Consider the following 21975-nt stretch of genomic DNA (forward strand, 5'->3'; position numbering starts at 1 on the left):
TCTTCTACTTAGAACACCGAGACTTCGGACTCCGGATCCCAACTCTCCCCGGATTCTGGAGTCCGAGAGCCCCAAGTTCACGACCTTAAGTCTGGGTTGCGAGCCTCCCCGGGGAGCGCGCGTTAAGGTCCAGACGCGCGGGACTCCCGACCCCGAGGCCCGTGGCTCCCCGGGAGGTGAGGGGAGCGAGGGGCCCGGGGCTGGGGGAGGGGGCGGCGCCGAAGCGGAACAATGAGGGGGCGTGCCGGCGGGGGGTAGCGGAGGCGCCGGCCGGAGTTGGGGGCTGCAACTGCACAGGGGAGGATCCAACGGTGGGGACCGCGGTTGGGGCGCCGAGGGACCGACTGGAGCTGGGTGGAGGACTCGGGGCCAGCGCCCCAGCGCGACGTCCTGGGCGGGGTAAGGAACCGTCTGTAGGACCCTGGCATCCGGTCCCCCAGCCTCCGCCCTCCCCTGGGACCCCGCGGCCTCTCCCGCCCACGGTTTTTCCCAGCCCTGCCCCTCGCCCTCAGCTTCAGCCTGAGCCTGAGAGTTCCCAGGATCCCTGAGCCTTGGGAAGGGGGGCCCCCAGACAGATGGGACTTGCAGACTCAGGCACTTTTGCCGTCTCCGCTCTTTGTCTCAACCTTTTCCCATCTTTAGCTTGTCTTCTCAGCCCCTTCTTTCCGTCACTTTGTATCCTCTTGGGGCCCCTCCTTGGGTTTCGATCAACTTCCAGCCCCCTATCTGTGAGTTGGAGCGGCCAGGAGACCGGTGAAGTCTAGTTCCCCAGAAGTGGGTCTCTTTGTAGGTCCGAGTTGTGCCACTCCACCATGCCCGAGGGAGCCCGGGGACTCAGCCTGTCTAAACCCAGCCTTAGGCTGGGGTGTGGCCACCAAGGTGAAGTTTGCGACTGCGCAGCTGTGAGTGATCCTCCAACAGGTGAGCAGCCCGGACAGGTGCAGCCTGTGGGCATTCGTCCCTTCCTTTGGGACAATTGAGCATCCCGGTGTGGCTGGCTTAGTGAGGAGCATGGCCTAGACAGCCCGGCCCTGTCACCGCGGAGGAGACTGCTGAGCTGAGAATTCAGGAGAAAGGAGTTGGACACAAAGAAGAACTCTGCATGCAGTGCATGCAGGGAACAGTGTGTGCAAAGGCCCACGGCTGCACCTTTAAGTTATTGGACAAAGTTGAGTGTGAAGGGGTGAGGGCTGTTGAGAGCTCTGTGGTGTGGCGGAAAGGGAACCAGGTGAGGGGATCTACCGTGGCTACGTTAGATGGGGCCCTGTGGATCTGAGGAATCTGGACTTGAACATAAAGGGCCTGTGCTTTGGGGACAGATTGGCAGCGATAGCTGTGGTTGATGGAAGGGGTGGATAAAAGCAGTGGAGATCCAAATCCCAGAGAGGAAGGAACCCAGATAGGTACAGGATCAGACTGGACAAATAGAGTGGTGGAGCAGAGACCTGCGGAACCTGTCAGCCGAGTGTGGGTGACCATGGGGGCCGTGAGACCGTGTGAGACCCTGACCCCTTGCTCCCTACCTCAGCAGCTCAGGCAGCCCCCACCATGGCTTCTCCAAGGGGTTCTGGCAGCTCCACCTCTCTGAGCACTGTGGGCTCTGAGGGAGACCCCTCTCCAGCCTGCTCCGCCTCCAGGCCAGAGCCCCTGCCAGAGCCCCCCATACGCCTGCACCTGTCGCCTGTGGGGACCCAGGGTTCAGTGAAGCCTTCCAGGCTGGAACGAGTGGCCAGGGAGATTGTGGAGACAGAGCGGGCGTATGTTCGCGACCTTCGCAGCATCGTGGAGGTGAGGTGGGCAGACTGGAGGGCGGGGGGAGGCGGAGGACATGACACCCAAGCCAGACCTTTAGCTTCTGTTACCCCCCTCACCCCCACAGGACTACCTGAGCCCCCTGATGGATGGCAGGGCCCTGGGGCTGAACGTGGAGCAGGTTGGCACATTGTTTGCCAATATCGAAGACATCTATGAGTTTAGCAGGTAAGGGACAGAGTGGGGACCACAAGGGGCCTGGCTGCTGTGGTAGGGGAGTGGCCTCACATTAGCCTGTGTGCCTCTTAGTGGCTCTCATGTGAGGTGTGGTGACATTGGGCATGATGGGGACAGTGAGGACCCAAGGTGGGAAGAAGTTTAGAACCGTACAGATGCCACAGACCTTGAGTCACGTGAGGTCTGAGTGTCCAGTCCCTACTTACCTGTGCACCTATATGAGCCGAGGACACCCTCAGCTCTGGACAAACCTGGTTGGTTGCTTGCCCTAGTAAAGAAGAAACTAGGGCCCATGTGTAGCATCTCAGAATCCCAAGAGAAGCTTTTTAGGGGGAATGGGGCTGTTGAGACAGGGTTTCTTTGTGCAGCCCTGGCTGCCCTAGAACTCACTCTGTACACCAGGCTGGCCTCGAACTCAAGAGATCTGTCTGCCTCTGCGTCCCCGGGTGCCAGAATTAAAGGCGTGCGCCACAGCCAGGCAAAAGAGAAGCTTTTGTGATTTGTTTTATTCTTTGAGATAAACAGGGTCTCTCGTAACTAGGCTGGCTTGGGCTTTGCTAGGGAGCTGCAGGCAACGTTACCTCACGCCCCTGCCTCCTTCACATCTCAGGGGCAGGAATTGTAGGCATGCGACCACCCCTAAGGTCTTCTGGTGTGGTTCAAGCTGGCCTCAAAATTGAGATCCTCCTGCCTCAGCCTCCAGAGCTATGTCCTCAGCTTTTTTCTCTGTTGTTGTTGTTGTTGTTGTTGTTGTTGTTGTGACTAGAATCTCGATAAGCAGCCCACAGTGACCTTGAGTTCTCGGCTCTCCTTCCCTGACTCCCAGATAGCTAAGATTACAGGGTAGTGTCTCCACTCCCTGGCTTACAACTCTTAATGAGATATCTAAGATGTTGGGCATGACCAACACCCCCTTTCCCAGGGCTGGGGTGTCACTCCCTAGGTCATGACGTGCCAGCTGTGACAGGGTTATCAGGCCGTACAATACGAAGCCGTGCAAAGGTGGAGTGCAAAGGCGGAATGTGCGGCCTGTGCGTTCTCGGGGAGCCACCTGAGGCTCCTTCCTGTCTGTCTGTTGAGCTCTGGAGTCTTGTCATGGGATCTGGAGGGAGGCAAGTCCTTTACCTTCCCCCTCCCCCACAGTGAACTCCTGGAGGACTTGGAAGGTTGCAGCAGTGCAGGGGGCATCGCCGAGTGCTTCGTGCAGAGGGTGAGTAGGAACCAGCCTCTGAGGACAGCTCAGGGCGGGGGAATACCGGGCCGGGATTCATGGGGCCATGGGACTCTAGGTAATGCTGATTCCTTGTCCCCACAGAGCGAAGATTTTGACATCTACACCTTGTACTGCATGAACTACCCGAGGTGAGGCAGAGGGCGTCCCTGCTTGGCCCCAGGGTATTCCCATGAGCCAATGTGCTAAGCCGCTCTCCGCCACCCTTTACTGCCCCCAACCCTGTGCCCCTTCTAGACCCTGATAGCCACCGACCGCCTTAACTACCCTGACCTGATCATCCCCAACCCTGGCCACCTTCTCCCAGCCCTGCCTGCTGGAGCGCCGGCCACCACTGATCTATGCTGTGCCCCCAGCTCCCTGGCCCTGCTCCGAGAGCTGTCACTGTCCCCGCCAGCCACTCTGTGGCTGCAGGAGCGTCAGGCCCAGCTCCGCCACTCCCTGCCTCTGCAGAGCTTCTTGCTGAAGCCTGTTCAGCGCATCCTGAAGTACCATCTCCTGCTGCAGGTCAGCTGTGCCCTGGAGGCCTGGCTTGTGGAGAGGGGGCGTGGTTGGGTCTAACAGCCACCCCTGGCACCCTGACCATCTGTGGTCTGCCCCTCCCCTTTCATGTTGCTCCGCCTCCTGTCTCATTCCTCTTCTTTTCTCTTTTTTTTCCCTCTCCCATCCTGTCTACCCTGCTGGATGCCTGGCAGGAACTGGGCAAGCACTGGGCAGAGGGCCCAGACCCCGGAGGTCGGGAGATGGTGGAGGAAGCGATTGTGTCCATGACGGCCGTGGCCTGGTACATCAATGACATGAAGCGCAAGCAGGAGCAAGCTGCGCGCCTGCAGGTGGCCCCCGGGGTGGGCGGGGCGCCTGGACTGGGGACTGAGCCGGGGGACAGTGCTCAGTGTGTCCCTGTCACTAACACCTCTGTTTTGGCTTGTCTATGTGTGCCACCGACGCCGGGTCTGTCTCTGTGCCTGGTGTGGTCCTAGCAGGAAGTGCAGCGGCGGCTGGGTGGCTGGACGGGGCCGGAGCTCAGCGCCTTTGGAGAGCTAGTGCTGGAAGGCACCTTCCGAGGGGGAGGCGGGGGAGGCCCCAGGCTTCGCGGTGGTGAGCGCCTGCTCTTCCTCTTCTCCCGGATGCTGCTGGTAGCCAAGCGTCGGGGGCATGAATACACCTACAAGGGACACATCTTTGTGAGTATGGAGCGCGGGGTCTGGCTCAGACAGTCCAAAGGAATATATCTTCACCTGAATACCCAAAGGGGACAGACTGGCTTCCAAGGACCACATTTAGCTGGGCCCAGTGATATTTGACCTTTGAATCCAGTTACTGGGAAGGCTGAGACAAGAGGATCGAAAAGTTCCAAGGCTAGCCTGGGCTATAGAGATAGTTCATGACCAGCCCCGGGCAGCTTGATATAAAACATTAAAGGCTAGAAGTGGGGTACAGTAGCTCACTGGCGGGGGACGTGGGGCCTGAGGCCAGTGAGACCGACGGGTGGGCTCAGGGCCAGCGGAGGCTACAGAGTGAGATCCCCTCTCACGAGGGACACAGGATCTCGGGTTCTAGGGCAGCTAGGACTACAAAGTGAGCCAGACCCTGTCTCAAAACACAACCAGAAAAGCAGCAGTGAGCATGGCTGGTGGCCACAGGGCCCCAGTGCGTAACGACGCCACAGACTTGTCCACTGACCTCCACTGGCAATGTGGTGGTGCGTACACTCCCCCGTACACAAATAAATAAAAGTATAAAGCTGGGGGGACAGCCCTTAGAGAGATTTGACCCTCGTGTTTGTATTAGGGTGCTCAGAACCACTGAACTCCAGCGATGGGGGTGCAAGGCCTCTGGCTTCCGGGGTACATGGATTCACATGCACATAGACTATCTCCCAGTACACAGTTTGATTTTGAGACACGGTCTCATTGTATAGCTGTGCATGGCCTCTAACAGACACACAGGCAGCTCTGCCTCCTTCGTGCTGGGGCTAAAGACGAGAAAGGACTTTTAGAACATAAGACAGCAAAAGCAGCCAGTCCACCCTCCAGAGTGAGGGTCAGACGGAGCCACGTGGAGGTGGCCCACGCGTCACTGTGTGTGAGGAGGAGTGGTAGGAAGAGCAGAGCGTTCAGTTCTGCCACCTGTGGGAATGGGGGTGGGGTGGGGTGGGGCACCGGTCTTCAGGAGACACACCGTGCTTCTGCACCGCCAAGCCCTCCTTCCAGCTTTCTTTATAGCCTAGTTTATAGAACGCAGACCATGCTAACCTCAAATTTGCTTTAATTCTCCTGCCTCAGACTCCCAAGGACTAGAACTACAGATGTGTGCCATCATAGTTAGCCAGCATTTTGGGGGGGAATTAAAACATGGAGGTCCCTGTCTCAGAAAAAAAACAAAACAAAACAGAGGCGTCATGAGCTAGCAGGGTGGGTCAGTGGTTGGAACGCTTCTCTCGCATGAACAGAACCCCATATTCCATCCTCAACCCAGAATAAACCAGTTGGGCCAGTGCATGCCTGTTACCCCAGCACTCAGGAAAGACAACAGGCTTGGGAGTCCATAGTCAGCATCCTCTACTACAAGCTTACTGAGGCCAACTTACAAGATGTGAGATCCCAGTTCAAAGATAAAAAAGCAGGCATGTGGTGACCCACGCCAGTAACTCCAGCCCTGGAAAAGCTACAACAGGAGAATTAGTACTTTGAGGCTAGTCTGAGCTACATAGTCTCAGATTTTTTAAAAATATAGGGGCTTGGTGGTGATGGCGCACACCTTTAATCCCAACACTCGAGGCAGGGGCATCTCTGAGTTTGAGGCCAGCCTGGCCTACAGAACTAGTTTCAGAACAGCCAAGGATACACAATGAAAACCCACCTCAAGAATCAAAAAGCTGGGCAGTGGTGGCGCATGCCTTTAATCTCAGCACTTGAGAGGCAGAGGCAGGTGGATTTCTGAGTTCGAGGCCAGCCTGGTCTACAGAGTGAGTTCCAGGACAGCCAGGGCCATACAAAGAAACCCTGTCTCCAAAAAACCAAAAAAATAAAAAAAAATTTTTGAGGAAAGTCCAGAGGGGTGTGGAAAGTCTCATCGTGAGGGTCAGGAAGAGAGGGCAATGTTATCTTCATGAAAGGAGGGAAGAGGGCTGGAGAGATGGCTCAGCGGTTAAGAGCACTGACTGCCCTTCCAAAGGTCCTGAGTTCAAATCCCAGCAACCACATGGTGACTCACAACCACCCGTAACGAGATCTGACGCCCTCTTCTGGAGTGTTTGAAAACAGCTAGTGTACTTACATATAATAACAAATAAATCTTTAAAAAAAAAACATTTAAAAAAAAAAAAAAAAGGAGGGAAGAATCTGGTAAGGGAGTGACCAGAACCCATCCTGATAGGTTAAGGGGCAGAGCAGCCCGTGTAGAGCCCCTGGGAGCCTCTTTGTGGCAGATTGGAACAGACACACACACACACACACACACACATTCTGAAGGGCGTCTGCTGCCAGCCAGCATTCAGCATCCCACCCTCTCCCTCCTCAGTGCTGTAACCTCAGTGTAAGCGAGACTCCGCGAGACCCCTTAGGCTTCAAGGTGTCGGATCTGACCATCCCCAAGCACAGACACCTGTTTCAGGTATGCGGAGGGTGCACTGGGCTGACCCCCATTCCCACTCCAGCTCAGAACCCAGATTCCCTCACCTCCACCTACCTCACCCCCAGGCCAAGAACCAAGAAGAGAAACGGCTGTGGATCCACTGTCTCCAGCGCCTCTTCTTTGAGAACCACCCGGCTTCCATCCCTGCCAAGGTATGGACCTGCCCAACAAGTGGCCTTGAGAGCCAGACCCCAGTCTCCACAGCAGACCCCGGGACCCTCGTACTATCTGATGGCTAAACCTGCGGAGTTCTGCTTGCTGGCTTTGGAATCCAGCACGATCTCGCTTTGTGATCGTGGGCAGCAGGATCGCAGGCCTTGCATTTCCACACCTGGAGGAACACTGACACTCCATTGTAGGGCTGTGGCAAGAACTGACAGTCACCAGCCTGGCATCAGAAGCAGCCATCCATTCCTGGGAATGGTTGGATCTCAGGATCTGCCCTCTACCCTCCCAGCCCTAACCCTCCAACACTTCTCCACCTCTCTGTCTTTCAGGCAAAACAAGTTCTCTTGGAAAACAGCCTGCACTGTGAGTCCAGGGGCCAGAACTGGCTATGGGCCTATGCTAAGAGAGGAGATGCTTCCAAGAAAGTAGACAGTCCCCCAACTCTCGCCACAGGTGCTCCAAAAAGCAAGCATATCCCAGAACCCCCAACATCCCCACTGGACTCTCCCCGACCTCGAGACACTCGAAGTTTTACCCCTGGCAGAAGAAACCCAGGTAATTGAAACAGAATGTGGGTTCAGATCCCCACAAGGGTGAAGAGCTGGGCCCACACCGAGCTCTGACCATTTCTCCCACAGCTCCATCTCCAAGACTCTCTGGCAGTCGCCGTGGCCGCAGGCAGTCTGGTGAGTACCCAGCACTTGAAGGGGACCCAGGGATCCGATGGCCTGGCCTCCTGACGTCCTTTTTCCTTCTCCCAGAGCCAGCAAAGGAACCTTATGCCATGTTTCCCCAGAACGGTTAGTAACTGCTCTGTGTCTGTCAGTCTGTCCATGTCTCTTTCCAGGGATGTCTGGGAGTGGATGGAAGGGAAGAAGGGGCAGTTGATTGGTCACTGGGAATAATTTACTCCTGTGTCTTGTTCTTGTCTCTTCTTTATTTCTCTGTCCCCAGATAAGCCTCAAGTCAAGGTAAGAGATGCCCCTGTCAGAGCCTGGGCGCCTAGATCCCTAGCTCTGGTGGAGAAGGGAAGTTCTACAGCCCTGGGTCAAAATAAGCATGGATCAAGGCTTGGGACGTAGCAAGATTGGTTCTGTGCTCAGCCAGCAAACACAGAACTCGAGGTTCGACACCTTAGCACACAAAGCTGGGTGTGCTGGCCCAAGCCTGAAAGCCCAGCACACAGGAGATAGGGGCAGTTAGAAACTTGGAGGTTGGTTAGCCTTGACTACAAGTGTGTTCTAGGCCTAGGCTAGCCCAGACTATATGAGACTCTCAAAAAGGGGGGCGCGGGGAAGAGGCCAGGTTTGCTGGCAGATGCCTGCAGTTCAGGCTATGCTGGAAACTGAAACAAGAGGATCAAAAGTTTGAAGCTGCACAGGCGAGTTCTCTGTCTCAAGATATAAAAGGGGAGCTGGAGAGATGGCTCAGCGGTTAGGGCCCTGACTACTCTTCCAGAGGTCCTGAGTTCAAATCCCAGCAAGCACATCTGTCATGAGATCTTATGCTGTCTTCTGGTGTCTGAAGATAGCGATAGTGTACTCATATACATAAAATAAGTGAATAATTCTTTAAAAGAAAGACAAAAGGAGGGCAGGCAGATCTCTGAGAGTGTGAGGCCAGCCTTGTCGGCAGAGTGAGTTCCAGGTCAGCCAGGGCTACTCAGAGAAACCCTGTGTTGAAAAATCAAACAAACGGAAATAAAAATGAGAAGGTAAGAGGACTCAAAGTTCACCCTGTTCAAAAAAGAGAAAAAAGGATAAGGTGGTGGAGGGGTCATCCTTGACCTCCCCAGTGTGCGGGGGTGGGGTTGGGGGTGGCTGGGAATTTGGCACTCCGCCCTCCTGGCCCTTCCTCCTCACAGCATGCTGGCAGTGAAGGCGAGCTCCATCCCCTGTCTGAGTCGCAGTCCCCAGTCTCTGCTTCTGGCCCTCCTGAAGACCTGGAGGATGCTGGACCTCCCGCGTTGGACCCGTCGGGGACTTCCATAACTGAGGAAATTCTAGAACTGCTGAGCCAGAGAGGACTCAGGGACTCAGGGGTGAGCGGAACCTGCCATCCCAACACTGTGGAAGCACTTGGGCCGGCAGAGACCGCCGCGGCGCGGGCCTGGGCTGTCTGCCCCATCTCCCTGATATCTTGGCTTTTCTTTGTGTGCCCACTACAGCCACCCACCCACGACATTCCCACGTTCCCCAGAGACTCCAGGGTGCCAGTTGAGAGTGAACCCCTCCCGCTCCAAACCCTGCCCAGCCGAGAGTCTTCAGAAGAGGAGGAGGATGAGGAACTGGAGACAGATGAACGGGAGCCTTCCCCACTCCATGTCCTAGAGGGGCTGGAAGGTTCCAGTGTAGCTGAAATTCCCTGCATTCCCAGCCTTACTAAGATTCCCAGCGACATGCCCAGCCTTCCAGAAATTCCCGAGGGTCCCTGCCTTCCGAGTCTCTCAGACGTGCCTGGTGTTTTTGAGGTGCCCTGCCTTTCACCCATGTCCAGTGTGCCTGACATTCCCAGCTTGGCCAGCACTCCCTCCTTCCCCTGTGCCCCCTGGCTGCCTGGACCGCTGCAGGAGGCAACCCAGCCCCAGGCCTCCAGAAGGGAACTGTTGTTGACTGGGAGCAGTCCAGGAAGACTGAGTGAGCCACCCTCAGAAGGCAGACAGGGGCAGGAGGAAGACATAGAAGGCGTGTCATTCCCAGCTGTGCAGACCGAGGCTGGCACCCCAGTCCAAGGATTCCCAGAAGAACTAGAATACCGCTCTTGTTCAGAAATCCGGAGCGCCTGGCAAGCCCTGGAGCAGGGGCAGCTGGCCCGGCCTGGCTTCCCAGAACCTCTGCTGATCCTGGAGGACTCGGATCTCAGTGGAGGCGGCACCAGCGGGAAGACAGGAATGCCGCACTCAGAGCGGGCGGCGTCGCGGGTGCGGGAGTTGGCTCGGCTCTACAGCGAGCGCATCCAGCAGATGCAGCGAGCTGAGACTCGGGCATCGGCCAACGCACCGCGCCGCAGACCGCGAGTCCTGGCCCAGCCCCAGCCATCCCCTTGCCCACCCCAGGAAGAGGCTGAACCAGGTGACTTAAACATTTTTTTCCCTTGTGCTACAGCCTAGGGCCTCTATCACATTCTAGGGGTTCTACCACTGAGCCACGCCCCCAAGTCCCTTAGTGGGGAATCCTAGGCAGGGGCTCTACCACTGAGCCACACCCCAGCCCCTCACTGGGGGATTCTAAGCAGGGGCTCTACCACTGAGCCACACACCAGCCCCTCACTGGGGGATTCTAGGCAGGGCTCTACCACAGAGCTACATCCTTAGTTTTTGATCCTTTTGCTTTTTGCACACAGGGGCCCTGCCTGCATTTGGACATGTGCTTGTATGTGAGCTGGCCTTCCCACTGAACTGTGCCCAGGAGTCTGTCCCTCTGGGCCCTGCTGTTCTGGTTCAAGCTGCCACACCTTTGTGTATTCAGGGAGATGACCTGAGTAGCCAGAGTCTAAATGTTCCAGATTTGCCCACGCGAGACCATCTGAGTGATGAATGCAGTCCACCTCCTGCCCCTTTACCTGGGCAAAGCAGCTTCCAGAACGCCCAGGATCCAGCTATGTCCCCTTTACCCAAGGAAGATCCTCCAGATGTCCCAGTCCCCGCTGCCTCAACCTCAGCTGATACGAGTCAGCTACAAAGCCAAGTTCCAGCTGCCACCCCTTCGACGGATCATAGAAACTGCACGGAGGTCCAGGTTCAATCCACCCCTTCCCTTCCCAGCCAAGAGTATCAGGCAGACTTCCAGATGCCAACCACTGTGGCACTGCCACAGGAAGGTCATGAAGACAGCCATAACCCAAACAGTACCCCAGGAGCCGGGCAAAGAGAGGTCGGTGTTGATCGGGGCCTAGCTGCTGTTGGTGGCCAGGCTGTCAGCCCTTTGCTGATGTGCACAAGCAGCCCTGACCATCAGATCCCAGCCACCACCTCACCGCCATTGTCACCCAACTTCCCAGACATGGAGAGTCCTGGTGCCTTACCTCTGCCTGCGCAGGGAGGTCATCCTGACTGCTGCGTCCCATGCCAACCTCTACCATCTTTGTCCCAAGAAGTTCAGGTGCCAACCTTCATCCCTGTGTCCCAGCCACAAGGCCTTACAGACATCAGGGCCAAAGTGCCCCCGTCGTTCCCCAAGCAGGAGGAAGCGTCCGAATTTCCAGAGCCCGCCCTCACAGACATACCAGCTCCCAGACGCTTACCTTCCCTGGGCCACCAGAACACCGCAGGTGGCCGTGTTTCATCAGCTGCCGTGCCTTTGACTGAACAAGGATGCCCTCAGGATCTTCCAGGCCTAGTAACTTCCCCAGTTCAGACCACCGTGGAGTTACCCAAACCGCGGGGTTTAGTCTCTCGTGTCACCACGTCAGAGTCCTTGGACTTGACCCCACCGTCCAGCCCCTCGCTCTCCACTCGACAGCTCCTGGGCCCCAGTGCCGCTGCCCTCTCCAGGTACCTGGCAGCTTCTTACATCAGCCAGAGCTTGGCTAGGCGCCAGGGGTCGGGGGCAGAGGGCACAGCAGCCTCCCAGGGTCACTGGTCCTCCTCTGCCCCCACATCACGGGCACCTTCGCCACCACCCCAGCCCCAGCCCCCAGCCCCTCCAGCCAGGAGGCTCAGCTATGCCACCACAGTTAGTATCCAGGTAGGAGGCGGTGGGCGACTCCGACCGGCTAAAGCTCAGGTCCGGCTGAACCACCCTGCTCTCTTGGCTGCACCCCACCCAGGAGCCTGTGGGCCTTCCCAGGGCCCCGGAGGCTCCTGATGCCGCTTTCCGCTTTCCGTAAGCCTGGACATTGGGTATCCTAAGCGACAAGAACTTTCCCCAGGTGCCACCATCATTATGACACCCAGAGTCTGGACGCAGGTCCAGAAATGGCTGTAGCTTTCTAGCCCCAGGAATCTGTGTCCACAGATGGCCCTCCTGAGGTCATGGTTATTTTGTTAATTAACTTTATGAAAAAGCTGTGTGTTTTGCCTTTCTTGAGGTCATGGGAGATGGGCAGACACCATGAATGGGAAGGGCTGTTGTGGTCCAAAATGTCAGAGCTCAGAACATTTGCTGCAGCGTAGCTTGGCCATGCAGCTCAGTGGGAAGGGCGCTTGCTTAGCGTATACACAGCCCTGAGGTTCAGTTCCCAGCACTACATAAGACTGGGTATAATAGTGCATACCTGCCGGGCAGTGATAGCGCTTGGGAGGCAGAGGCAGGCGGATTTCTGAGTTCGAGGCCAGCCTGGTCTACAGAGTGAGTTCTAGGACAGCCAAGGCTACACAGAGAAACTGTCTTAAAAAACCAGAAAAGAAAAGAAAGAAAAAGGAAAAAACAAAAACAAAGGTAGTGCATACCTGAAATCTGTGGAGAAGGAAGATCAGATATTTTTGTCCATCCTCTGCTACATAGCAAGTTCAAGGCCAACCTGTATTGCATGACACCATGTTTGAAAAAAAGAAAAAAATGGGAAACCTCAAGCTCCTTGGGGGCCGTTAGAAACTGTTAGCACCTGGTTTGTGGTTTGGAAGCATTTAGAACGATGATCAACTGTCCAAGAAAGCTGGGCATGCATGTTGGCACACACCCCCAGTCTCGGCTGCTTGGGAGGCTGAAATGAGGACCCCATGAGCCCAGGAGTTTGGTGGGCAACCTGGGCTACAAAGTCAAGAGCCCTCTTCCAGGTAGACCCCCCTAAAGTCCATATCTTCAGTATCCATCTCTGTCCATTTCCTATCTTAGGCATCAACTTCCACCCTAAAACCCCTTCCATCCAATTAGATTCTTTATCCCACCTCTGACTCATAGTCCACTCCTCCATCTAAATGCATCCAATTTCTTTTTCTTTTTTTTTTTTAAAAGATTTATTTATTATTATATGTAAGTACACTGTAGCTGTCTTCAGATACTCCAGAAGAGGGCATTGGATCTCATTACAGATGGTTGTGAGCCACCATGTGGTTGCTGGGATTTGAACTCAGGACCTTTGGAAGAGCAGTCAGTGCTCTTAACCGCTGAGCCATCTCTCCAGCCCCATAAATGCATCCAATTTCTATCTCTCCCCCATTATTTGCCCACGCGTCCTTCCATCTGTCCATCGACCATCATTCGTCTACATAACTTCATCACTACCGCCATTTCTAATCATCAATCCCTGCTCCTGGCCATCTCTCCTCGGTAGGGTTCTCCAGGTACCATAAAACCTCAGGACCTTTCTGTGCTCACAGCAGGGCGGATTAAGATGGGGTTGTGGGAACTCTGTTCCTCATTTGGTTTTCCTGGGAACTCCCAGGCCCCCCTTTCCCATGAATATTCTGGTTATTGTGTCCAGCCTCCCTGCATACATCCCACATCCCACAGTTGGGACCTCTTAATTCCTCAGTATGTTCTTGCCTCCCACAGAATAATTCAAATTTGTGGTGGAGACAAAAGGGATTTTATGTTTGAATTCTGCCCCTCCCAGCAGTGGTCTGCAGGGCAGCATAATTTAAACAATTTGTTTGATGACAGAATGCCAGTTCCTTCCTTCACTGTCTTTAATCCTCCCAGGAATTCTAAGGCATCCCCATGCCAGGGCTGTAAATTCAAGTCCCCTTTCTGTTTGGTGTGTGACATTCCTCGGAAGAGCTCTGGCTCTCCTGTCTTTAACCACTTCTCAGAATGAGCTTAGCGTTCAGTAAACATATCCTGTCACTTCTCAGGGACATCTTAACCCGTGACTCACCAGGGAGTTAGTCTAATCACACACAGAGACTCAAAGGTCCAGTCCTGACCTACAGAGCTCTGGAATGTGATCGTTAGCCACTGGCTAGCTGCCAGAGGGCGTGCTTTATTACAGACTAGCTTCTGGCTTTAAGGTTGTCACTGTGGTGTGAGCTCATTGGCCCTCGACATCCCAAGGGCTTAATGAGGGTTCTGCTTGGTTTTGTTTTGCATTGAGACCCAAACTGGGGCCTTGGAAGAGCTTGGCCATGAGCTACCTCCCCTCCACAGTGAGGATGGCTTGTGTGTTGTTTGCGGTGCTGGGTCTCGGACTTGCTAGGCACGTGTTCTGACACACTGCACCGCATCTCTCCCCAGCCCTCTGTTGTTGATGGGCTGTCTGCTTTGTTTGAATTGTGTATGTGTGTGCACACAAGTGACCCTGGAATCTCCAAGAGGGAATCTGCAAGCTTCCTCTGGAGCTGGACTTAATGGGTGGGTAGTTATGAGCCAATCAGCATGGGTGCTGGGAACTGAACTTGGGTCCTCTCTAAGAGATAACTACTTTTAACCACAACATCTCTCTAGCTCCTTGTTTTGAAGCATTATAGATTAGGAACCAGCCTGGGCTACAGAGCGAGACTCCTTTTCAACCCCAAAAAATAGGAAAAAGACAGAGACACAAAGACGTGCCTTACCTAGTCTCGATGCTAGGAAGGGACTGAGCAGGGACAAATCCTTTCAGCCTAGGTTGCCCATCTAGTGCCAAGAGCCACCAGGGCCACAAGAGGGAGCTTGTGAGTCACCAGCCCAAGGAGCTGCATGCCATTGTGCCCACAGGGCCTGGATGTTCTCTGGGGCTCCCTCCGTGTTCCCCCTCACACACACACACACACACACACACACAGTGACTGGAGGCTTCCTCCAAGGTCAAGACTGAGGCTGGCCCTCCCCTCCTCTGCAGAATCGCACATTCCCAGCCGCCCCCAGCTGTAGGAAAGTTCCCAGCCTGGCCCTGGCTCCCAGCGGCGCCGGAATTCCCGGCATTCAAAGGAGGCAGGGAGGGAGAAAGGGCTGTCTGCTCCAGAGCCTGGCATGAGGAAGAGAAGCAGTTCCCCTCTCCAGATGTGTTCCAGCTGTGCCTCTGGGAAAACCATAGGTTCCAGGCTAGCCTCAGCCCCGCCTCCTCTTGACGAGTTCCCTTCCTTATCCTACCCAGCTCACATCTATACTTCAAAGCCTAGGACTTCCCGGGCCAGGAGGGCGTTTGGCCGCCGTCAGCCTGCAGACAGGACTCAAAAGGGAATTGGGGGACAGGGATAATATATGGCCGGTGCCTGGAGTCCCAGCTGCTCCTGAAGCTGAGGCAGGAGGATCCCTGAGGCTAGCCTTGGCAACACAGCAAAAGCCCTTCTTAAAGGGTGAAACCAAGCCAGTCATGATGGTGCCTGCTTTTAGTCCCAGCACTTTGGAGGCAGAGGCAAACAGATCTCTGTTAGAGGCCAGCCTGGTCTACAGAGGACGTTCCAGGACAGTCAGGACAACGGAGAGAGACCCTGTCTCTAAAAGGGGGTGGGGTGAGCACCCTTCTGCAGTTCTTACTGCCTTTAGCTGCTGTAGAACATGCTAAATTAATTAAGTTTTTCCAGGGACACCCCTCCTCACTATCACAAGGCCACCAGGTCAGATAAACTACCGAGCCAGGCGTCTATTTGCTGTTCAGCTCCGTCTTTCTGCCCGATGTCACACTGCTGTCCGTGGAGCCTTTCTTGCCTGTGGGAGTGGCCAATCTGCTGGATCCAATGTGGTGGACACACTTTTAATCCCAGCACTCTAGAGGCAGAGACAAGCAAATCTCTGAGAATCTGGGGCTAGCCTCGTCTACATAGCTAGTTCTAGGTCAACCAAGACTACATAATGACGCCCTGTCTCAACAAAAAACTAAATGTGAGTGAGCTGAGGACAAGGGGCCATGTGTGGTGTTCAGCAGCGAATCTCCTAGCTGTGTGAACTCCACCCTCCACTGCATGCAAGGCCGGCACCCTCTAAGACCAGCACTCACTAGTGCAGCTCACTGGCTGCTGGCTACTCAGCTGCTTCTAGGCCAACTCTACCAGTAACAGCTTTTTGTCAAGAAAGTGGGCTCTGGTTCCTGAGGACCCTGGACCACAGCTCAGAGGTGTATGTGAACAATCCACTAGCAGATCCTGACTTATAATACCCCCAAGAAACCCACCTGACCCTCTGGTTGGGCCAGCTACTCTGTGGGCTTGGGTTTCTCCCATAAAGCTGAATGCTCTGACCTTACGCTCCTCAAACAGGACTGCAGAGCTTAGCCTCTTAGCATGTCATGAAGGGCCTGGGCCTCTCCACTGCCTCCGTGGCTTGTATCACTTCCAGTTCCCCCTGTGAAGTGAGCCATTGCCCGGCATCCCGTCTTCCTTTACAAAGAACACAAAACAGCCCGACACCCAGAGGCTCCTAAGTACTGGCTCCAATTCTCTTAACTTTTTCATGGTGTTTGGCCTGCATGTATGTCTGTGTGAGGGTCAGATCCCCTGGAACTGAAGTGACAGACAGTTGTGAGCTGCCATGTGGGTGCTGGGAATTAAATCAGGATCCCCTGGAAGAGCAGCCAGTGCTTTAACCCCTGAACCATCTCTCCATCCAGAGTTATCTATGAAAGTGTTTCAGTGAGGCCAAATTTGAACTCACCTCCACAACCAAGGATGACCTTGGACTTGTGATTTTCCTACCTTCCCTTTGCAAGGGCTAAGAACACAGACATGTGCCAGGCAGTGGTGGCACACGCCTTTAATCCTAGGAAGAGACAGGCTTGGTCTTTAGATAGAGTTCAAGGACAGCCAGGGATTTGAGAAGAAATCAGCATCAAGAGCCAATGCCCTGGGCTGGAGATACAGCTCAGTGGTTAAGAGCACTGGCTGCTCTTCCAAGTCCTGAGTTCAATTCCCAACAACCACATGGTGGTTCACAACCATCTGACATTCTCTTGTGATGTGTTTGAAGACAGCAACAGTGTACTCACACAAAATAAATCTTTAAAAACAAACCAACCCCTGGACGTTCAGCGGAGCTAGGTGTGGTACGTCACACCTCTAGTGCCCCCTTGTGGGAGGCAGAGGCCTTCTAGAGCCCTGGAGTTCAAGATGACCAAAGGCTGAGGAGTGGGACAGCTCAGACAAGTGCAAAAGGGCAGGGACAGCTCACCTTGTGCAAAGCTCTGGGTTTGCTTCCAGGCAAAACAGTTTGATAGTGTGCACTAGTCTATGATAGCTGCACACTTAAGTCCTGGCTAGGGCGATGGGGACATAGGGTCACCAGGGCCCATCATAACATAACCAGATTCCTCAAAACCACAAGGGTCTGGCATGAAAGCTTGATTGGCAAAGTGCAGAGGACCAGAATCCAATCCCAAAGAAGGGTTCAAAGAAATTGGGAGGGGCTTGAGGAGGCTTGGTGTTGGGTACTTCCTGCTCTTGCAGAGGACCAGGTTCAGTTCCTGTCACCCACATGTCAGCTAACAACTGTTATGTATAAAATCCCTGGAGCACGCCTAACGGCATACACCTTTAATCCCAGCACTTGCAGAGGCAGATGGATATTTGAGTTTGAGGCCAGGTGGCTCTGGAGTTCTAGGACAGCCAGAGCAACAGACACCTGTCTCCAAATAGAATCAATGGTTACACACACTTGTAATCCCTGTGCAAATGAGGTGGAGCCAGATTCCTGTAGCTCACTACCTAACTTTAGTAAGAGAGCTTATTCAATCTGCCCTTTGGCCTCCCTCAAGCATGTACACACAACTGTCTCAAAATTCTTGGGGCTAATAGAGATGGCTCTGAGTTAAGTTAAACAAGGTACTGGCTGCTCTCCTACAGGACTTGGGTTCAGCATCTAAATCCAATTCCAGGGATGTACCACCCTCTCCTGGCCTCTGTAGGAACTGGGCATACGGTATACATATATACCTACAAAAACTCATACACATAAATAACATAAAATCTTTAAATAAAAATTATATAAGGCAGGCAGCACTTCAACATCCAAGATGGCCCTCTGATGTCTATACGCACTTACACATCTATATACATAAAAACCTGGGCTCTGCCCACAATACACTCCACCCCGGTCTACCTGCCACCTCTACGGGCTGAATAAGGCTGAATGTGGAGAACACCTTTAATCCTTGCACGGGTGAAGAAGCAGACACAGCTTCTCCTTTTCCTTTAGGCCAGCCTGGTCTTAACAGTGAGTTTCAGGATAGCAAGGGGCAAAGAAAAACTAGATCTTGTTAAAAATAATTAAAAAAAAAACCCCGCACGTGATGGCACACACCTGTAATCCCAGCGCTTGGGAGGCAGAGGCAGGCGGATTTCTGAGTTCAAGGCCAGCCTGGTCTACAGTGTAAGTTCCTGGACAGCCAGAGCTATACAGAGAAACCCTGTCTTGAAATAAAAAAAAGAAAAGAAAAAGCCAAAATAATAATAATAAAATAATAATAAATAAAATTAAAAAAACCCACACAAAAAACTGAACTCAAACGCTCTGGGGGGCAGTCATCACTCCAGCCCTCAGAGCCACTTATGAAGGGTGTCTTTTGCATTGTCTAACCAATAACACTACGAAGAAGAGAGACCACAACACAGAAACATTAAAATCCTAGGATGTTTATTACAAAGTTAAACCCTGATCCTGATGGGCTTATCGGTAGGATTTCTGGTATCGGGCACGGGCACCAGGACCTCCAAACTTTTTGGATTCGCAGCGACGAGGGTCAGCTACAAGCAGGGTCCGATCGTACTGGATGAGGATATCTTTGATCTCCTTTTTAGAGGCTTCATCCACATCTGGAGATGACAGACAAGATTCAAGTAACCACAGGCCTTTAGCTTGGCCCCTGCACAGCCCACCCACCATTAGGAACCAGCTATCACTCACATTTTTGGTAATAAGCCACCAGAGCTTTTGAGATGGACTGTCGGATAGCTGCAAAACACAATGACCAGAAAGCTTTGTGAAAACCCAGTCTTGCTCCAGGAGCTGTCTTACACTCACAGACCCAGATCCTGACTCACCATAAATTTGGGCGACGTGACCACCACCCTTCACACGGACCCGGATATCCACACCAGCAAATCGCTCCTTACCCAGAAGCAAAACAGGCTCCAGTAACTATAGAAATGGGAAAAAAAAACAAGTTAAGGGGTTAAGTCATAGCCTGGCTTAACAGCACCTCCATGGGCATTCCTCATCTCCCCGTGTGTGGTTCCATCATCACCAAAGTCAAGAGGCACCCTGTCCTAGGATCCTGTGCCCATGAAGACCAGAAGAGGGAGGGCCTCAGACCCTGGAGCTGGAATTATGCATGGGGTTGACAAGCAATTATGAACTGCTCCAAACAGGAAGCAAAGTCAGATCCTCACAGTGGTCATTTCACCTTCTCTTGAGCCTTCATTAGCACACATCCCAGTCCAGACTACTTTGGATCAAATAATGTCCAGCACCTAGGACCAGTCCATCCAGAAGGTCCTTGAGTGCCAGGCCTAGAGCCATCTGGATCATTGGTGTTTGCCCAATTCACAACGCGGGGCATACACGCTAAACTGACACCAACTAACAAAATCCCTATTATTCAGTATCTGGTACACAAAGGAAATCTGGTATTTTCCACTCTGCAAGGCACCATATTCTTACCCTTTGAGTAGTATTTAAGCCAGTTTTTCGTATTTGTTCTCACCCAAGAATAAGTGACGCCCCCATTTTACAGAGGGGATCCAAGGGAGGGTAATGGTTAGGGGAAAACTTCCCAGACCTGTATTGCCACTGCCCAACTGAGTCCTTTTTAGTCACCTGAGAGAGTGAGGCAGAGGCTTCTAGTGGCACTATCATCACTGTCATTAACGTGCATGGTCTTTGTGTATATTCCTTCTTACATGTACCAAAACTCATACAACAATGAGTTCTGGGTTGCAAAAGAGGATTTATTCTTGCACCTGTTTTTAAGTCTTTGTCCACGAGTTCAACAAAAACCCAGACAAGTGCGACCAGTGTTAGATCTCAGAGGACTCCTACTGTTTGATAACTTTTTATTTTCAAAGTTTCACACTGTAGCCCATGGACTCGCAGTATGCTGTTCCCCAGGGAGCTAGGATCATACACATGAGCCTGTAATCTCAACACTTTCAGACCTGAAATCAGGTCGGACGGACTGTGGGATCCCCTGGCCACCGGCTGCCCGCATCTGGAGAGCTTCGAGACACTGCGGGTTATACAAACCCTTCAGCAGCCCTTCCCCTTCTCCCACCTCAGCTCCTAATAATCCCGGGGCCTTTCCTTCCGTCTCCCCGCCACCCAGACGCCCGTGCCCGACCCCAGCACCTTGTACTGCAGCGTGCGCGGCTCGATCATCTCCAGAGGGCGTCCATTCACCTTGATGAGCCCGTTTCCTCGTTTGCAGTGCGCCACGGCTGTGGCTGTCTTCTGCGAAAGGCGAGCGAGACGGTGCGGCCGCGTGAGTCCGGGACCCTGCTGGTCCCCGGCTCCTGCTGTCTCCCAGCCCCGGCCTTCCCACCCCACCCCACCGGACCCCCGTCCCTTCCCATCCCGCCCCGGCACACCTTGCGTCCGAAGACCTGCACGGACTGCAGCGGACCCTTGGAAGGCATAGCTACAAGTACGGACACGAGCTCCTCACCGCGCGTGGCCGCCACCGGAAAAGGAAAGCTCGGGGCCAACCCAGCCGATTTTCCAGGGTCTGCGCAGGCGCACTGAGCACTGCGTCACGACAGAAGCGAGCTTTACGGCTGACGTCGAAGCCTAAGACCCGGACGTTTGAATGGCGGCGGAAACGCCTTCAGGCTAGGGAGGGGGCGGCCTTGTGGGGGGGGGGGGGAGGAAGAGGCGGAGCTGGGTGGGACTGGGCGGGGACTCGGTCGGAGACTCGAAAGGTGGGGGCTGGGCTCCTTTTTCCGTTACTTTTCCGCAGCCGTGGTCTTGACTTTCGGCCAATTTTCTTCTTTTTTTTCTTTTTTCTTTTTTTCCTTTTTTTTCTTTTAGATTTGGTTTTTTGAGACAGGGTTTCTCTGTGTAGCCCTGGCTGTCCTGGAACTCACTCTGTAGACCAGGCTGGCCTCGAACTCAGAAATCTGCCTGCCTCTGCCTCCTAAGTGTTGGGATTACAGGCGTGCGCCACCACCGCCCGGCTGGTGTACCTTATATATGGTGGTTTTTTCCCTCAGAGTCGCGGGCCTCGCCTGCTTTCGCAGCCAGAATTACTACCTCTGCTCCCCGAATCTCTCCGCTCTGTCTTTACTCCACAGCATTCCCCAGCCCACCAACCCAGCTTTCAGTGTTTTGCCGTAGTACCCACCCCAGAATCGTTCTAAGTCACTGGGCGACAGCCTTCTCAGGATTGCCTCAGTTTCTCTAGCAGCACAGGGTGTGGCGACATGTAATACTAAAACTTGGAAGGTGGAGGAGGCACACAAAGCCATCCTTTCCTCATTATGAATGTCTGGGCTGCTTCAGAAAGAAAAGAAAGAAATTAGCTAGTGAAATGCCCACGTCTGAGGGCCAGAGTTTGATTCCTGGGACTCTCAGAGGAGAAGCCAAATTCCTGCAGGTTGTCTTCCCAGCTCCACACCGAGGTATGTGTTCACACACACAGATGCTGCAGTGTAATAAAATGGAAAACACACAGTAGATCTCTGCATTAGAGGTCGCTGTAGCTTACAGAGAGTGTTCCAGGCCAGCCAAAAACAAAGCATCGCACTGTCCACTCTTGCGTGACCTTCCCAGAGCTGGGAAATTAGGGAAAACCCGCTGGGCTCTGTGTGCGAGCAGTTACGCATGTCTGAACACGCTCACGGTAAACAGTAGGGTTGGTGCTCTGCATAGCATATTTCTGACCCACTACCCCAAACTTCTGCAGATAAACATCTCTCAGACACATAAATGATAATTATGTTGATTACAGTCACACTTAAACAGTGCTTACTCTGTCCAAGTGCTGATCTGGTCTATTGTACTGAGTATGATGCTGGCTAATGTTCTCTCTGGGTAACTCCGTGGGCAGACATACATACAGCATCTACACAGGACAGTATTTGTCCTGCACATCACAGATTCATATTTGTCAACTTCCAGCAGATGGCAGTAAAATACTTTGTCCTACCCCGTGGGTCCTTCTGTGCACCC

At 53.7% G+C, this 21975-nt stretch overlaps 2 protein-coding genes and 1 non-coding gene across 4 annotated transcripts; 1 reads left to right on the forward strand and 2 right to left on the reverse strand.

Moving 5' to 3' along the window:
* Window positions 1–251: 251 nt before the first annotated feature.
* On the forward strand, window positions 252–12030 carry Plekhg2 (pleckstrin homology and RhoGEF domain containing G2). The gene is given in 20 exon segments (XM_052167664.1): window positions 252–399; window positions 791–921; window positions 1532–1788; window positions 1880–1980; window positions 3133–3199; window positions 3305–3351; window positions 3577–3727; window positions 3916–4053; window positions 4204–4404; window positions 6743–6835; window positions 6922–7008; window positions 7354–7387; window positions 7478–7579; window positions 7663–7710; window positions 7786–7824; window positions 7979–7995; window positions 8889–9065; window positions 9192–10095; window positions 10367–11781; window positions 11783–12030. Coding segments are annotated over 19 exon segments (4056 nt in total). The 5' UTR covers window positions 252–399; window positions 791–812; the 3' UTR covers window positions 11852–12030.
* Window positions 12031–18430: 6400 nt separating this feature from the next.
* Rps16 (ribosomal protein S16) lies at window positions 18431–20517 on the reverse strand. Of its 2 annotated transcripts, XM_052167688.1 has the most exons (5): window positions 20397–20516; window positions 20158–20259; window positions 18855–18951; window positions 18718–18765; window positions 18431–18626 (listed from the first exon to the last, which is right to left on the reverse strand). In XM_052167688.1, exons 1-5 carry the CDS (start codon window positions 20442–20444, stop codon window positions 18481–18483), a joined length of 441 nt encoding a protein of 146 aa, XP_052023648.1. In that variant the 5' UTR covers window positions 20445–20516; the 3' UTR covers window positions 18431–18480. The 2 variants fall into 2 exon arrangements, with proteins under 2 accessions (XP_052023648.1, XP_052023639.1); XM_052167679.1 differs by having other exon boundaries at window positions 18718–18951; window positions 20397–20517.
* On the reverse strand, window positions 19698–19822 carry LOC127676593 (small nucleolar RNA SNORA40). Its single transcript, XR_007976049.1, has one exon. It is a non-coding gene; the product is annotated as a small nucleolar RNA SNORA40 (small nucleolar RNA).
* Window positions 20518–21975: the final 1458 nt, after the last annotated feature.

The sequence above is a fragment of the Apodemus sylvaticus genome, chromosome 1, assembly GCF_947179515.1.
Source record: "Apodemus sylvaticus chromosome 1, mApoSyl1.1, whole genome shotgun sequence".
Lineage (NCBI taxonomy): Eukaryota > Metazoa > Chordata > Mammalia > Rodentia > Muridae > Apodemus > Apodemus sylvaticus.

Bases quoted from the DNA above. Each gene is read 5' to 3' on its own strand.
- Rps16 (XM_052167679.1), bottom strand. From the start codon at position 20,444: ATGCCTTCCAAGGGTCCGCTGCAGTCCGTGCAGGTCTTCGGACGCAAG. The intron at 20,260-20,396 runs GTGTGCCGGGGC...CGCCTTTCGCAG, and splicing joins TGCAGGTCTTCGGACGCAAG to AAGACAGCCACAGCCGTGGC. The intron at 18,952-20,157 runs GTGCTGGGGTCG...CCATTTCTATAG, and splicing joins CGCGCACGCTGCAGTACAAG to TTACTGGAGCCTGTTTTGCT.